The sequence below is a fragment of the Leopardus geoffroyi genome, chromosome C2 (genome assembly GCF_018350155.1).
Source record: "Leopardus geoffroyi isolate Oge1 chromosome C2, O.geoffroyi_Oge1_pat1.0, whole genome shotgun sequence".
Taxonomy (NCBI): domain Eukaryota; kingdom Metazoa; phylum Chordata; class Mammalia; order Carnivora; family Felidae; genus Leopardus; species Leopardus geoffroyi.
This window is the reverse complement of record NC_059333.1, coordinates 121,124,804-121,142,023: the sequence shown is the minus strand read 5'-3', so window position 1 is coordinate 121,142,023 and position 17,220 is coordinate 121,124,804. Positions and strand designations below refer to the sequence as shown.

Genomic DNA, 17,220 nt, shown 5'->3' with positions numbered 1-17,220 from the left:
GTTGTCATTTGCAGTGAGTAAAGGGTGATTTCGTTTCAAAGTGCCTTGCATTTTAGGGTATACTGGGGATGGACATTTTTCTTTGGAAGCATAAATGTTACACTTAGAGGGAAACTTAGAGGTCATTAGTCTAGGAGTTCCCAGGTTGGTGAGACTCAGAATCACTTGGGTTGCACATCAAATCTGTATATCTCAGTCCTGCCCTCAGAGATGCTGATTAAATAGATTGGCATAAAATCGGGCCAAGTTTTAATAGCATGTCGATGAGTGAGTTTGATGTAGCATATGACCATCCCTTTTATAGGTCAGGAAACTATGGCCCAGCTCACACAATGTTAGAAAAAAAGACTTGGTGTAAAATGTTAATAGTTACATCTTTTTTGGATATTTATTCATGTATTAATTCAATAAGCTCATTACATGAGAATGAAATCCTTAATTGCACACAGCCCCCAATTTTTTAAATATAATTTATTGTCAAATTGGCTTACATACAACACCTAGTGCTCCTCCCAACGAGTGCCCTCATCAATGCCCATCATCCACTTTCCCTTTTCCCCCACCTTCCCATCAACCCTCAGTTTGTTCTCTGTATTTAAGAGTCTCTTATGGTTTGCCTCCCTCCCTCCCTATTTGTAACTATTTTCCCCCTTTCCTTCCCCCATGGTTTTCTGTTAAGTTTCTCAAGATCCACGTATGAGTGAAAACATATGATAACCTGTCTTTCTCTGACTGACTTATTTCACTTAGCATAATACCCTCCAGTTTCATCCGTGTTGCTGCAAATGGCATGATTTCATTCTTTCTCATTGCCAGGTAGTATTCCATTGTATATATAAACCACATCTTCTTTTTCCATTTGTCAATTGATGGACATTTAGGCTCTTTCCATAATTTGGCTATTGTTGAAAGCACTGCTGTAAACTTTGGGGTACATGTGCCCCTATGAATCAGCACTCCTGTATCCCTTGGATAAATTCCTAGTAGTGCAATTGCTGGGTCTTAGGGTAGTTCTGTTTTTAATTTTTTGAGGAACGTCCACACTGTTTTCCAGAGTGGCACAGCCCCAAATTTTTAACGGGAGAGCTAAGATAAAAATCACAAAGTGATGTTTCAGAAAAGCTCTTGCAAGGAGTTAGAAGCAAGAATTGAATTCTACCTCTGCCATCTATTCTGTTACCCTGAGCAAGTCACAATCTCTTTGAGCTTCAGTTTGTCACTTGGAAAAAGAGAGATAATACTAGCCTTTCTGATCCTACAGGATAAATAAAAATACATGATACCTCTTGGAAAATGGTAGAGAGTTATATAATAAGGCATATAAAAAGTAGCTATGTGTTCAACATTTTAACTAATATGCTGGGCTTTGAAGCTTATTGATATGGTGCCTGCTCTTACAGCCTGCTAGAAGAGACAAACTTAAATATTGGTATAAAGTGAAAAATATGATTTTAGAGATTATGGACAAAGTACTTTGGAGCATAACTGAGGATGTGCTTGGAGAGAATCTGGACAGCTTCTTAGAAAAGGTGACATTTGATCTGGGCCTTGAAGGGATAAAAAGCTTTCCTCGCAAAGAACAAAGTTACATGTACAGAAACATGAAGTCATAAAAGCATGGTGTGCTTAGAGAAGACAGGATGTCTTTCGTATTTGCACAGTGGGTGGCAGTTGGGAAGATGAGGCTGAAAAAGATAGACTAGGCTGGACTCTGAAGGCCTCTGTGCCAGGAATTTGAATATTATCATACATGCAAAGGAGGTTTTGAGTGTGAATGGCTTGATCAGATAGAATTTTTAGACAGGTAATTATGTTTTTTTCTGGAGGAAGATTTGGAAGGAGAATGACTAGAAGTTGTCATTATTATTGCTTCATTTTTTCAGCAAGTTTTATAATTTAACACATGATATGAACCCTAACGATACCAGCCTTCACCCTATCAGATATTTGGCATGTTTTTGCTGTTCTACACAGTGCTCTGTATGTAGGGTCTTTGCCTCTTTTAAATTATCTCGTAAGGATAAATCTCCAGTAGGGGCGCCTGAGTGGCTCAGTGGATTAAGTGTCTGACTTCACCTCAGGTCATGATCTCACGTTTGTGGGTTTGAGCCCCACGTCACCAGGCTGTGGTGTGCCTAAAAAATTTTAGCACCCCTCTTTTACTTAATTGGCTGGCTCACTTTAGTGGGTTAGAGAGGTTTGGCCACTTGCTCAATGTCACTACCATTTTGTATCAGTGGTAAGTGGCATATTTTATTTTGGTAGGTTTGAGGCAGTTAGACATTTTATTTGAAGCTGGATTTAATTAACTGTGTAAAATTGATCTGGTAAGTTTTGAGGAAGGGTTATTTTTAAACCCTATTTTTTGTATAAGTAATAAATGCAAAAAAAAAAAAAAAAAGGCATACAGTAAAGAAAATTCAAAGGAAGAAAGTCTGCCTTCCAACCCCAAGTCCTACCTTCCATATTTAAGCACTATTAAACAGTCTCTTTTGTAAACTTCCAGAAATGTACTGTGTGTATTAAATCCTATCTATACGAAATATATATCTGATTTATACTTTAAAGAAATAGAAATGGGATCTGTTATAATACTGTTCTATACCCAGCTTTTTTGACTTAATATTTTATAGACATTTTTCTACACCAGCACATATAGATGTACTTCATTCTTTTTAACAACATTTAAGATGTTCTAATTTTTTTGTGACCTCTAACAGTGCTGCAGTGAAAACCCATGTATATACGTGCATTTTGCATATTTCCTATCTATTGGCTAAATGCCAAGGGATAGAATTGTTGGGTCAGAAGGATAATGTCAAATTATTCTCCAAATTTGTATGCTAATTTAAATACCAAGAATTTATGAAAAGTACCTATCACCCAGATTTTGAAAGAGTATTGGAGGACAATGAAATTAGGCTTGAATAAAGCTCCCAGACACACTACATGTGACTGCATTACAAAAGATACCCATGTTAATTAGACCTATTCATCTGGTTTGCATACATATTTTCTTATAATTGACCTAAAATGAAAGAAAATTGACCACCTTGGCAAAAAAAGATTAGGGCAGTCCTAGAGGAGGAAATGCTATCTTTGGAGAATTGGTTTAGAATTGGTCACAAAAAGCAAATTAAATACTTTATGTCATATGATTTTATAGTTGTAAACTTTAAGAAGCCATAAAAAACATAAACGTTTATTTCCCTTTAGGCTTGAGCAAGGAATTTTCCTTCTATTCCTTGCAAATTAGGCCTTTTCTTAAATCTCCATGTCTCAGCCTCTTACTTCTTCCCAGCAGTGTCCTCTGCAGACCTTGTCCAGATTCAAGAAATGTGCCATCCAACACTAACAGTGCTGGCATGATTAGGATGGCTTTTTTTTTTTTTTTTTTTTTAATGTTTACTTATTTTTGAGAAAGAGAGAGAGAGACAGTGTGAGCAGACGAGGGGCAGAGAGAGAGGGAGACACAGAATCTGAAGCAGGCTCCAGGTTCTGAGCTGTCAGCACAGAGCCGGACATGGGGCTAGAACCCATGAATTGCGAGATCATGACCTGAGCTGAAGTCAGATGCTTAACCAACTGCACCACCCAGGCAACCTTTTTGTGTTTTTTGTTTTTTGTTTTTTTTTTTTTAAAGTAGGCTTCACACCTAGTACAAAGCCCAGCGTGGGCTTGAACTCACACCCCTGACAACAAGACCTGAGCTGAGATCAAGGGTCGGTAGCTTAACCAACTGAGCCACACAGGTGCCCCTAGAATGGCTTTTTGTTTGTCAGTGAGACTTTTGATGTTTTAACAGTATGGAACTATCTTAACCAGATGGAATAAAAGGAATCATATGTTTGTTTTACTTTTATTGCCTGGTCATTTAATACTTAATATTTTGTTTTCCTGATAATTTTAATGAACACCTATATAATATATTCCACAGATTTCAATGGGACAGATGTTACAAGATTTTGGAAAATTTCTTGGGATGTTCCTTCTTGTTTTGTTTTCTTTCACAATTGGACTGACACAACTGTATGATAAAGGCTATACCCCAAAAGAACAGAAGGACTGTGTGGGCATCTTCTGTGAACAGCAAAGTAATGATACCTTCCATTCGTGAGTGTCTTTTTAAATTTTTAGTAAATATATTTCTCTCTATTGTATTATATATGAATTAGTACTTATAGAAAAAGAACTTCAAATTTTCTTTAAGACATTCCTTTTTAATAAATACTTACTTTTTCATTAATCATGTTGTAGTTTTCTTTACATAAATAGAATCTTAAGCAATTAACAGGCCCACGATATTACATTGTTTCCCCTGCTGCTTGTCTTAACAGAGGAGTTCTTGGCATTTTGTACATTGTTAGGATTTGGGGCAGGACAGTTTTCTGTCAGTCCTGCGTATTGCAAGATGTCTCTGCTCTTCACATATATTTTTATTAAAAATTTTTTTAACATTTATTTATTTTTGAGAGACAGAGCATGAGCAGGGGAGGGGCAAAGAGTGAGGGAAACAAAGCATCTGCAGCAGGCTCCAGGCTCTGAGCTGTCAGCACAGAGCCCAACTCAGGGCTCGAAATCCCGAATTGTGAGATCATGACCTTGAACCGAAGTTGGATGCTTAACCAACTGAGCCACCCAGGCACCCCATACTTTTCACATATTAAATGTCAGCAACTGTCCATTATTGTTACAGGCAAAACCATCTCTCATATTTTCAGCACTTCAGTAGGAGGTCAATAGAATTGAGAATCATTAGAGCTTCATAAACAATTTTTTTCTCTAATTTACTGTATCATAAGAACTTAAACAACCAGTTGTGAGGCAGACAAAATACCTCCCCTCATTTTTAAGTAACATAATGGAGAAGGGGTGTGGAATTAGGTATTTGTTGTGTTTGTTATGTACCAACTATTCTTTAGATACTTGGGTGTCATCTTTTTTAAGATTAAATGAATAATAAGTATTTATTTAACACCTTCTATATAACAGACACTGTTCAAAGTACTGAGTGAATGAAGTACCAGTGAGCAAAACTGCCTCATAGAGTTTATATTACAGTGAGGTGATATAGTCAATAAAAAGAGAAATAAAATATATATTACACAATAAAAAGGACCAAAGAGACAAAGCTTGGCCAGGCTTCTCCCTATGTGTGAGAGGTTGCAATTTTAAATAGACTAGGGAAGGCCTCGCAAGAGATGACATTCAGGTAAAGATACTAAGTTGATGAAGGATCAAGCCATGAAGAAGATAGTTGGAGGAAGAGCATTTGCCGATCCAAGGAATGGCAAAGGCAAACGCCCTGGGATGGGAGTGTGGCTGGCTGTTCAAGGAAAAACCAGGAGGCCACTGTGGATGGAATGTAGTGAATGAGGGCAAGCTGTAAGAGATGGGGTCCAAAAGGTAATGAGGATCATGTAGAATGTTGTTGATCTGTGATCTTTGTAAGGACTTTGGGCTATTGAGATTGAGAGCCATTTGAAGTTTTTAAGCAGAGAAGTGGCAACATCTAATTAGGCACAAACAGGGTCTTAGAGGCTGCTATGTTGATAATACAAAAGCAGTAGGAGGTTAAACAAAATAATTTATCCTTTTAAGTGTATTTCTTTGTTTAAGACATATGTAAACTGTTGGGTTCAATCTCATTCATTTTAAAATGTATTCTTGGATTATCAATGTTTTACTTATGGAATGTTAATATGAATGAGTTCTTCATTTTTGCTAATTAAGTGCTTTAATTTTCTTTTAAACAGAAATGTAATTGTCTTTACAGGTTCATTGGCACTTGCTTTGCTTTGTTCTGGTATATTTTCTCCTTAGCACATGTGGCAATCTTTGTCACAAGATTTAGTTATGGAGAAGAGTTGCAGTCCTTTGTTGGAGCTGTTATTGTTGGGACATACAATGTCGTGGTTGTGATCGTGCTTACCAAGCTGCTGGTGGCAATGCTTCATAAAAGCTTTCAGTTGATAGCAGTAAGTATTCATTCTTGTAAAAACTTTATATTCTTTCAGATCATACCAAATGTATGTAGTAGATAAGGCAGCCAAAGATTTTAAGAATTAAGAATTAGTATTATTTTAAAATTAAATACAGATTAAAAAAAACCTTTTTAACGTTTTTATTTATTTTTGAGAGAGAGAGAGAGAGAGTGCACAAGTGAGGGAAGGTCAGAGAGAGAGGGAGACACAGAATCTGAAGCAGGCTCCAAGCTCTGAGTTGTCAGCACAGAGCCTGACACAGGGCTCGAACTCCTGAATCGCGAGATCATGACCTGAGCTGAAGTTGGATGCTTAACCAATTGAGCCACTCAGGCGCCCCTAAATATAGATATTTAAATGTAAGTAATGTATATTAACTACAACTCTTGAACCAAATTTTTACCTACAAGCTGTGTAAATATTTGGACATCAAACATTTGGACCATGTAAAATGATATCCCACCCCCTCCCCATCTCTCTCTCCTTTGCCCTTCCCTCCCCCGTGTGTGTGTGTGTGTGTGTGTTCACATTCTGTGTTGCTTTTTCATTTGGCTCTTACAGAATCATGAAGACAAGGAATGGAAGTTTGCTCGAGCAAAGTTGTGGCTTAGCTACTTTGATGACAAATGTACATTACCCCCACCTTTCAATATCATTCCTTCACCAAAGACTATTTGCTATATGATTAGTAGCCTCAGTAAGTGGATTTGCTCTCATACATCAAAAGGCAAGGTTAAACGGCAAAACAGTTTAAAGGTAAGATATTAAAATTGCAACTTGGAAATTTTAACAATTCCTAATCACTGATGTTTCCTAGAGTGTAAATATGCAGGCTCCTTAAGGCCTGGGACTGTCTGATTTTTTTTTTACTCATATATCCCTAATGCATGGCATAGTATCTAACATAAAGTAAGGATTCAATATGTGAGAGATAGAGCTATGATTTTTTTTTTTTCTATGAAATCTTGTCTCAAGTTTTAAAACATGGGAAATATTTAGAATGCCAATTCTGTCAGCATAGATAAATATTGACTACTGGAGCCATCTCATTTTTCTAGTTTTTCTTGAAAGTTATTCATTACATGAATAATTCAGTTCATGTTGCTATAAACCAGAGGTTGGCAAACTTTTCTTTAAAGGGCCTATGAGTAAATCTTTTGGACTTAGCAGACTGAGACAAAATCAAAAATACTTTATGACTATAATAAGTAATATATTGGGGGCCTGGGTGGTGCAGTCGGTTAAGCGTCCGACTTCAGCCAGGTCACGATCTCGTGGTCCGTGAGTTCGAGCCCCGCATCGGGCTCTGGGCTGATGGCTCAGAGCCTGGAGCCTGTTTCCGATTCTGTGTCTCCCTCTCTCTCTGCCCCTCCCCCGTTCATGCTCTGTCTCTCTCTGTCCCAAAAATAAATAAACGTTGAAAAAAAAAAAAATTAAAAAAAAAAAATAAGTAATATAACAAGAAAGAGCACAAATTTCCACAAAATTTTTATTGGTGAAATTTAAAATGTAACATTAATTGAGTAATAATTTAATAATTTTTTGTAATACAGATCTAATGAAAAGAATGGAATTCCATTTTGGGGGGGAATAACATTTTGTTTAATTGGGTCTCAAAATCAGTATTCCCTATCATCAAATTAATTATAAATATTCATCTGTAAAAAACCACTCTTCACTCACAGGCCATTAAAAAATAGGAAACAGGACGTACTTGTCCTGTGGGTTGTAGTTTGCTAATCCTTCCTATAAATTGAGGATTCCTAAGAATATTTTTAAATCCAGAGAAGCATATAGGTGAATGAATAAAACAAATAGGCAGGCTGTATCTGTTTTAAACAAGTGATGAATATTATTTTGTAACATATAGCCCCAAAAATATAGCCCAATAAAACATGTGTTTGTATCTGTGAAAAATCTTAAAAATTCACCTCATTTAAATATTGTTTATAAAATTGTATCATATAATTGTTTGTTTTGAAGGAATGGAGAAATTTGAAACAAAAGAGAGATGAAAACTACCAAAAAGTGATGTGCTGCCTAGTGCATCGTTACTTGACATCCATGAGACAGAAGATGCAAAGTACAGATCAGGCAACCGTGGAAAATCTAAATGAACTACGCCAAGATCTTTCAAAATTCCGAAATGAAATAAGGGATTTACTTGGCTTTCGGACTTCTAAATATGCTATGTTTTACCCAAGAAATTAACCATTTTCTAAACCATGTAGAGAATAATTTTCAGTAATAAATCTGAAAGATTGGATTTGCATAATTTGCAATTAAATCAGTAAGATATATATTGAATTAAAATGAAGAATTATGTAAAAGCCATTCTTTAAAATATTTATAGCATAAATATATTATGTAAAATATGTATATAGGATTAGTTTTTTAAAACCCTCTATTAGTAGCTTTTTTGCAGGTGCAAAACAGATTAAGTAGATAGATTTTGTTAGCATGCTGCTTGGTTTTCTTACTTGAACAGTGCTTTAAATTTTTTTCTTTTTATGTTTAAGAAGGGCAGTTATAATTGTGCACATTGCCAGAAGGTTTTGTAAAGTGAAGATCAGCAAATGTGGGCTGGTCTCCATCCATAGGATACACTTGAAATATAGTTAAGTCATGGTTTTTAAAATCTCTGTTTTAGGAGTTCACATTAGTTCAGTATTTATTGTTTAGGAGTATAGTTTAATCTAAAATAATAGTCTATTTTTTTTATTTTGTTATAATCTTAAGTAACAAAGAAAAACCTCTAATGGATATTTGAATCTGTTTATGTCTCTATAAATTTTAAGTCACTTCACAGTTTTTGTTATTGTAATATATTTACTTTTACATGGTTGTATTCACTTTATATTTTTTGGTTTTTTTCACTTAATAGTATTTTATATATACATTTCCATGTATTGGTATAGTCTATATATTTAAATTTTTATGGAATTATATAGTTTTTGAAAGATATAGTCAGTAGACTTTTCATTTTATAGAAATAGAGTATTTGAGTATGTTTATAGGTTTGCACAGGTATTTCACTAAGGTTAGGCATTTGGTGGCTTTTAATTTTTCTTTATCATAATAGTGCTACAGTCTTTTTCATTTTTCAGTTTGGAGTGACTGTTCATAGTTATAAAGCTAATCCAAAATAAGGATTTAGAAGATACTTTATCATATGTGGTCACAGCGTGTTTTGTTTTTGTAAATTGGAAGACCCTTTAATGCAAGGATTTATTTATATTTGGACTAAGGTTCTTGAACTAATCTCCCAAAGTATTTTCCACAGAATTTAACATAGCTTCTATAAAAGTGACTTCTTGCTTATTTGTGGATCACTCTTACTGCTTAAGATAAAAAGCCTTGATTTTTTTAAATTGGAGAATAAGATATGTAGTAAAAATTTTTTTCCTGCGTTCATGTGAGGGATGTAGTTAAAAAAGTTTCACAGGCTATTGCTTGTATTTTCTTGCAGCATTTCCAGTTAAGAGGTTATTAGGTATATAATTATCTTCTTAACTGAATTTCAGATGGTGTTAAGGCCACAGGGTGCAGGTAACCCTAGGTCTGTAAGCCCCACTGGTCCGGGGGGTCATTGTCTAAATATATTGGTATTATGCTTCATCTTGCTTTTTACTTTTTATTTTTTAATTTCCAAGTTGTAAGTGTTCCCTCTTTGGGGCAAATTCTTATAAAAATGTTTATTGTAAAGTTATATATTTTGTCTACAATGGGATTATGCACTTCCCAGTTGGGATTTTACATCAGGATTTTTAGTCATTCTAAAAAATACCTAATTATTAAATCAAAATATTTATAGAGTGCCTACTGTATGCATGAATTACTTATAAGGTATATTTTGGATGACAGCATATTGTAAGAAAAAAGGTAAATAAAACGACATTAGATTATAAGTTGGTGGGATCTGTTTATTGTATTATCATATACTTTTATACTTTTGTGTTGAAATATAATTCACATGGCATAAAATTCACTCTTTGAAAGCGTACAATTCAGTGTATTTTTTTTTTTTTAATCATGGTTAGAAAGATCTAAAATGTAAAACATCAACATCGGACCCCTCTGTGCCCCTTTCCACCTCCAGTGGCAAACATATTGAACTCTTTTAGCTATTTCTTGTATTTATAAATACCATGTTTTGAAATAATATGTTCACACAAAGACCTGTGTCTGTGAACATTTATAGCAACTTTATTCATGATCCCAAACTAGATCGCTGAAAACAGCCAAATGTCCATCAGCTGGTGAATGGATAAACAAGGTGTACATCCGTATGGTAGGTATTTATTTACTCGGTAATACAAAAGAATTGTATCAGATTTCAGTCAGAGAAGCAGAACTACTAGGATATTTGCAGGCATACATGTATACATGTTTGTATGGTGATTTGTTTACAGGGATTTGCTGTTACACGTTGGAGTTGGTTAAGCAGTCTCTGTGAGTCTATTGTTTGCATCTAATGCTAGAGTTAAAGTTCACATGGTAGGCAGTTGACACTGAGACCTGTGTCACTTCTTACTGTCTCCAACTTTGACGATGTGTGTATCCTGTGTGAAAAGTTGCCTTTTGCCAGGTTGCTAAACACACACCTGGCCCAGGAGTCCAAGAAGCTGAAGGAGGATCCAAGGAAAGGTAAAACAATGTAGGTCAGACTGTTGTCCCACCCCAAAAGTTGAGCCAGCAGGTAAGTTACCCCATGTTGAAGCTACAAAAGTGCCTGCATAAGAAATGAGATCACTGCTGCTTCACTTCTGCCCTTCAAATTTCACTTTAAAATGTGTCTTGTGGGGCACCTGGATGACTCAGTTGGTTAAGCCTCTGACTCTTGATTTTGGCTCAGGTCATTATTTCACAGTTTGTGAAATTGAGCCCTGTTTTGGGCTCTGTGCTGACAGCACAGAGCCTGCTTGGAATTTTCTCTCTCTCTCTCTCTCTCTCTCTCTCTCTCTCTCTCCCCCCCTCCCTCTCCCCCTCCCTCTCCCCCTCCCTCTCCCTCTCCCTCTCCCTCTCTCCACCCCCCTTCTCTCTACCGCCCCCCTCCCCCCCTCAAATAAACTTAAAACAAAAATAAACAGTGTGCCTTGTGGTTTACCCTAAGGGTATGTAAGAAAGAAAATTCTGGGAAACAAACATTAGCCTAGCCAAGTTAATACAGGGACAAACTACCGATCTATGCAATAACATATGTCTTTTTTTTTTTTTTTAATGGTTGTTTATTTTTGAGAAAGAGACACACACAGAGTGCGAGTGGGGGAGGAGCAGAGAGAGAGGGAGGCACAGAATCCAAAGCAGGCTCCAGGCTCTGAGCTGTTAGCACAGAGCCTGGCATGGGGCTCGAACTCAAGAACTGAGATCATGGCCTGAGCCAAAGTCAGGCACTTAACCGACAAAGCCACCCAAGCCCCCCCATAGATGAGTCTTAGAAGTATTATGCTAAGTGATGAAAAGGCTACATACAGTATGATTCCATTTACATGACATTCTAGAAAAAAAAAGCTATGGAAACCCAAATCAGACCATTGGTTATTAAGATCTAGTGGGAGAAGACTGACTGCATAATCAAATGGTACACTCAAAAAGGGTGAATTTTAATGAATACAAATTATGCTTCATTAACCTGAAAAAAATACATAAGCCTACAACTTACTAAAAGAAAAAAATAACAGTAGACCTAAATCATTATTAGTCCAAAGAAAACAGTGCTTATGCAAGTTAGTAGCCCATCAGTAACACAACACAGTGGGGTGAAATATAGTAATAAACACCAAGGTAAATTATTTTGTACTATTTTTTCAAAATAATTTTGGCTATTCTAGCTTTCTTCCTCTGTCATATAAATTTTGGAATTGGTCTATCAATTTCTACCAAAAAGGGGGGTTTTTATTAGAATTGCATTAACCTTGAAATTTTTGTTTTCCTCAGAAAATACATTTATAAAATCCAAATAGGCTGAGATTATAGGTCATGAGGAGTAAACCAATTGGGCCTAATTATTCAGAATTACATTAAGAAAATATTAATGGTGGGGCACCTGACTGGCTCAGTTAGTGAAGGGTCCGACTCTTGATTTTGGCTCAGGTCATGATCTCATGACTCGTGAGATCAAGCCCCGCATCGGGCTCTTTGCTGATAGCAGGGAGCCTGCTTGGGATTCTCTCTCTCTCCCTCTATCTCTGTGCCTCCCCTGATCATGCACACACATACTCTTTCTCAAAATAAAAAAACTTTCAGCCACATAAATGACAGGTAAGCTCCGTTTTCTTCATCCTGCATTCTAGGGTTTATCTGTCTGTCTCTTCATTAGAAAAGATATTTAATCCATCCTTCAATTTTAGGCAAACTATTCTTGTTGAAAGATACTAAAATTATCAAGTGCTATGTGAAAAGAATTTTAAGGAGCTGCCTCAGTAGCTCATCCAGAAATTTAATTAATTTTGTGAGGTTATTTTAATATTCTAAATTTTAAATATTTTAAACTCATCCCCTCCCCTTAATATTTCAGTGGAAATAGCAGTCACTGTATTTTCTATAATGGTCATTTTAATACAGAGGATTTCCTTTTTCTAAGTTATAAAACTAGACAGAAGCAGCTCTCGTATTCTCTATATCCTCAGCTTAAGTACTTTGTTGATGGTGAATGGCACAAATTTGTTGAATGAAAATTTAGCTTTATCTGCTTGTGTAATATCCTAGACACTTACCTAACAGTTGTGTGTTCTAGAACTTATTTCAGCAAATTGGGTTGGAAGAAGACTTAGATCACCTACTTCAATCTTCTCATTTTATAGGTGAGAAAATCGCCATTTTAAGTAATTTGTCTAAGACTGATTCATGACTGACCTGAGATCCTGAGCTCAATTTATTGTTTGTGTAAGATACATACCAAAGCTTTGCTTTTTTTATTTATTTCTCATTGTAAGTTCATCTTGGTCACAGAGTGGAATTTAAGATGTCTTAAAAGGCCTTGCTTTTCTAAATGAATAGTTTATTAAAGACTTAATTTATGACCAAGGACAGAAACAGACCAATGAGATGAGGAAGAATTAAGAGGGAAAAGAAGGACTGTGAGGTAGTAAGCATATATAGAAAATCAGGAGTCAGTCCACCCAAAACATAAGCCAAGGCATGGAGGGACCAAGGGTTTTGAATGGAGAAACTGAATGATTTTATTTCTGTGCAATTTTATACCCTGATCAATTTGGTTATTCAAGGATCTAGAAACAATTTAAAATCTGTAAGGGATCTCAGGATCCAATTCAACTTTTTCATTTTACAGATAAGGAAACAGAAAGTTCTCCCACTGATACACTGTGAAGGAGAATACAAGTCTTTGTCTGCTTTGTCCAGGAAGCTCTTAACTGCATTATGTCACTGTTAATACTAATTTCTTATAAATTGATCAGCTTTATGAAATCTTTAAGTTTGTAAATTTTCTTAATATATTTCTGATCTCAAAAGCTTCATCTCACTGTTTAAATGTAACCTAATCTCGGGGCACCTGGGTGGCTCAGTCAATTAAACATCTGATTTTGGCTTAGGTCATAATCTGGCGGTTCATGGGTTCAAGTCCCACGTCGGGCTCTGTGCTGACAGTTGGCAGCTCAGAGCCTGGAGCCTGCTTCAGATTCTGTGTCTCCCTCTCTGTGCCTGCACTTGCATTCTGTCTTTCTCTCAAAAATAAATAAGCATTAATTTTTTTTTAATGTAACCTAATCTTAGTATCAGAATATCCCTCAAGCGAAATATAACATTTCAAAATTATAATCAAATTTTAGCCTTTTTAAACCTAATTGTTGACTTTGTTTTTTAGAGAAAGAAATAAATTACAAAAACAAAGAAGTCCAGTTTTTAAATTTTTTTAAATTGAAGAACATTTGACGCACAATGTTACATTAGTTTTCTGGTATACAATAGAGTGATTCGACAAGTTTATACATTATGCTATGCTCACCACAAGTGTGGTTACCATCTATCCCCATACAACACTGTTACAGTACCATTGATTATATTCCCTATGCTGTACCTTACATCCCCATGACTTAAACGTTAGAACATTAAATAACAACTTTAAAATTCTTCAGAACAAATCTCTATGTATGTCCCAGAGCTACTCTGTCTGAATACCCAATTCTATACATCCATGCATGCTCTCACACTTGTACATCCTATGTTAAAAAGAGGCTGTTTGTGTATGAATAATGACCCTCACATATTTAATTCAAGATGCTTAATTATAAAAGATTTTTAAAAATTCAATGTTTTGTCCTTGGGTTAGGGGTTATATACACATCTAAGGAACAGACTTGTGAAACTATCAATTCTAATCACTTACCCGCAGGGTTTTGGGGGTTTTCTATTTGAATTATATCATATTTGCATTATAAAAGTCTTACTTCTTCCTGTCCAATATCATTTATTTCTTTTTCTTTACTAACTACATTGGCTAGGCTCACCAGTAGAAATGTTGACTTCAGGCATTTTTGTCTTATCACTGATATTAAAATGCTTTCAATATGTCACTATTTGCTGGAGGTTTTCTCATCAGCATAAGGAAGCTCTTCTGTTTTTAGTTTCCTCAATGTTTATTTTGTCTTGAATAAATATTGAATTATATCAAATGCTTTTCTGCATTGTTAAGTCAAATGATTTTTCTCCTTTAATATATTGCAACTAAGGCTAAGAAATCTTCCCTCCCCGTTAAGAGTTGACCTGTGTTTGGGGTGCCTGGGCGGCTCAGTCGGTTAAGCGGTGGCTCAGGTCATGATCTCACAGTTGGTGAGTTCAAACCCTGCATCAGGCTCTATGCTGACAGCTCAGAGCCTGGAGTCTGCTTCGGATTCTGTGTCTCCTTCTCTCTGCCCCTCTCCCCCTCTCACTCTGTCTGTCTCTCAAAAGTAAATAAACATTAGAAAAAAAAAAAAAAAACAGTATTGACCTGTGTTTAACTCCAGCTTAATTTACCTAGTAATCTGATATTACAGCATGTCAACTATGTTGCTAGACAAATTTATTTGTGGTATAAATGAACCCTGGTTGGTAAATTGCATTGGATTATGAGGAACTATAATTGAACTATAAATACCTGATAGGGGACCTGCAGCTTTAGGTCTTCCTGAGCATGTAACTCTTACAAGGAGGCATGTCCTCTGAGGTGTCTGGAAGCTATGCCTATGGAGTTCATACAAGAGATACTGGTTTCTGAGGAGATAGGAACTTTAAGTTGGAGTGTCTGCACCCGCCTTACGTGAGTCAATTCTCCTGGCATCTGAGACATTATCTAGGAAGGCCAAAGAAAAGAGCTCATGTGAACTGGTTGTGTGAACTACTGCCAGAATGCTGCACAGGCTCCTAAAGTAGAAAGTCTGACCCTGTCCTGTTAAGCTCTGATCCTTTTGCTATAGCTTTTTGGGGATCCTGATAGTGAGAAAGGCCTGTGGTTCTCTTAGGAGTCTGAATGTTTAGTTGCACCTAAATCTCTCTAGTTGGCATAGCAGATCTATTAGCGCAGTGAAGTATGAACATTGATTCCCTAATGGTAAATCGAGCACGTGTTTCTGGGGATAAACCCAACTTGATTGTGTTCTATTTTGTTTGTTGGATTTTGTCTGATAATTATTTTCTTTTTGCACCTATGTTCGTAAGTAAAGTCAGACTGGATCCTATGTTTGCTCAAGTTTTGGTATTAAGATTATACCAGTTTCATAAAAAGAATTGCTGTCTGTGACTTCTTTATTTATAATCTGGAATAGTATATGTGAGATTGACGGTATTTGTCCCTTGGATGTTTGGTCCACTTTCTAAGTAAAACTATCTGGACCTGGGGTTTTATTTGAATAAAGAGTTATAGTTACTATTTGGATTTCTTTAATGGTTATAGGACAATTTTGGCATTCTGTTTCTACTTGAGTGAGTTAAGTAACCTCCCCCCTTTAGAAGTTTGTCCACTTCATCTAAGTTTTCAAATATATTTACATGAAGTGGTTCATAAGACGCTTTTGTTACCTTTTAAGATTCTATAACATCAGCAGAAATTTTTATTCCTAAATTGTTTTCTTGTTCTTTTTACTTCTTTTCTTGCTTAATCTTGTAAGAATTTTGTCAATTACTAGTCATTTTGGAGAATCCATTTTTGGCTGTTAATTTTATGTATTTATGTTTACCGTTTTACTCAATTTCTGTTATTTCCTTCTACCTTTTAAAAGTTTAGTCTGTTCTTGTTTTACTAACGTCCTAATGTGTGTCATTCACAAATTATTTTTCACCCTTTTATAATGTAAACATTTAATTTTATAAATTTTAAAGTGTTACTTGAAGTGTATTTTGAAGTGTTCCTCTACACATTTTTAAATTTAACGTTTCTAGGGACACCCAGGTGGCTCCGTTGGTTGAGCGTCAACTTTGGCTCAGGTCATGATCTGGTGGTTTGTGGGTTCAAGCCCCAAGTCGGGCTCTCTGCTGTCAGCACAGAAGCCTGTTTCAGATCCTCTGTCCCTTTCTCTCTGCCCCTTCCTCACTTGCGCTCTCTCAAAAATAAACATTTTAAAAATAATTTAGTGTTTCTACTATTGTTCAGTTTTTAATACTTAATACTTTCCATTATAATTTCCTTTTTATTATAAGTTATTTAAAAGCACATTTCTCAATTTCCAATATCAGGTTTTTTTTTCTTGTTTTCCTATTGTTTACTTTTGTTATTAATTTCTAACTATTCATTATTTTTGGAGAAGGATGTCCATATGATACTTATGCTTTGAAATTTGTTGAGATTTGTTTTTTTTTTTTTTTTAGTGTTCATTTTTGAAAGAAAAACAGAGCGTGAGTGGGGGGAGGGGTGGAGAGAAAGGAAGACACAGAATCCGAAACAGGCTCCAGGCTCTGACTGCCCCAATACATTTGTATTTCTGTCATCAAATTTTGTGATATTTTCCCTGATTTCATTTTAATGTCTTGCCTTCTTTTTGTTCTCTGCTAGTTTAAAAATTTCAAACTATGTAGTCTCTTATAGTTGCCACAGATATATTTTTTTAATATTTAAAATATTTAATATTAACAGAGCATGACCAGGGGAGGGGCAGAGAGAGAGGGAGGCACAGAATCTGAATCAGGCTCCAGGCTCTGAGCTGTCAGCACAGAGCCGAACGTGGGGCTGGAACTCAGGTACCTCGAGATCATGACCTGAGCCCAAGTCGAATGCTTAACTGCCACCCAGGCGCCCCTCCCT

At 35.9% G+C, this 17,220-nt stretch overlaps 1 protein-coding gene across 9 annotated transcripts in view; it reads left to right on the top strand.

Annotated features, from left to right (window-relative positions):
• Nucleotides 1–9,892, top strand: part of TRPC1 (transient receptor potential cation channel subfamily C member 1) — a 65,511-nt gene extending 55,619 nt beyond the window's left edge. For 8 of the 9 annotated variants that reach the window (XM_045503406.1, XM_045503404.1, XM_045503407.1 and 5 more), the window contains 4 exons: nucleotides 3,938–4,113; nucleotides 5,777–5,978; nucleotides 6,546–6,740; nucleotides 7,968–9,892. In XM_045503406.1, the coding sequence (XP_045359362.1) occupies nucleotides 3,938–4,113; nucleotides 5,777–5,978; nucleotides 6,546–6,740; nucleotides 7,968–8,195 (801 nt within the window). In that variant the 3' untranslated portion in view covers nucleotides 8,196–9,892. Of the gene's footprint in view, nucleotides 1–3,937; nucleotides 4,114–5,776; nucleotides 5,979–6,535; nucleotides 6,741–7,967 lie in introns of those variants that run through there. The other variant, XM_045503409.1, reaches the window with a different exon arrangement.
• The last annotated feature ends 7,328 nt before the right edge of the window (nucleotides 9,893–17,220 follow it).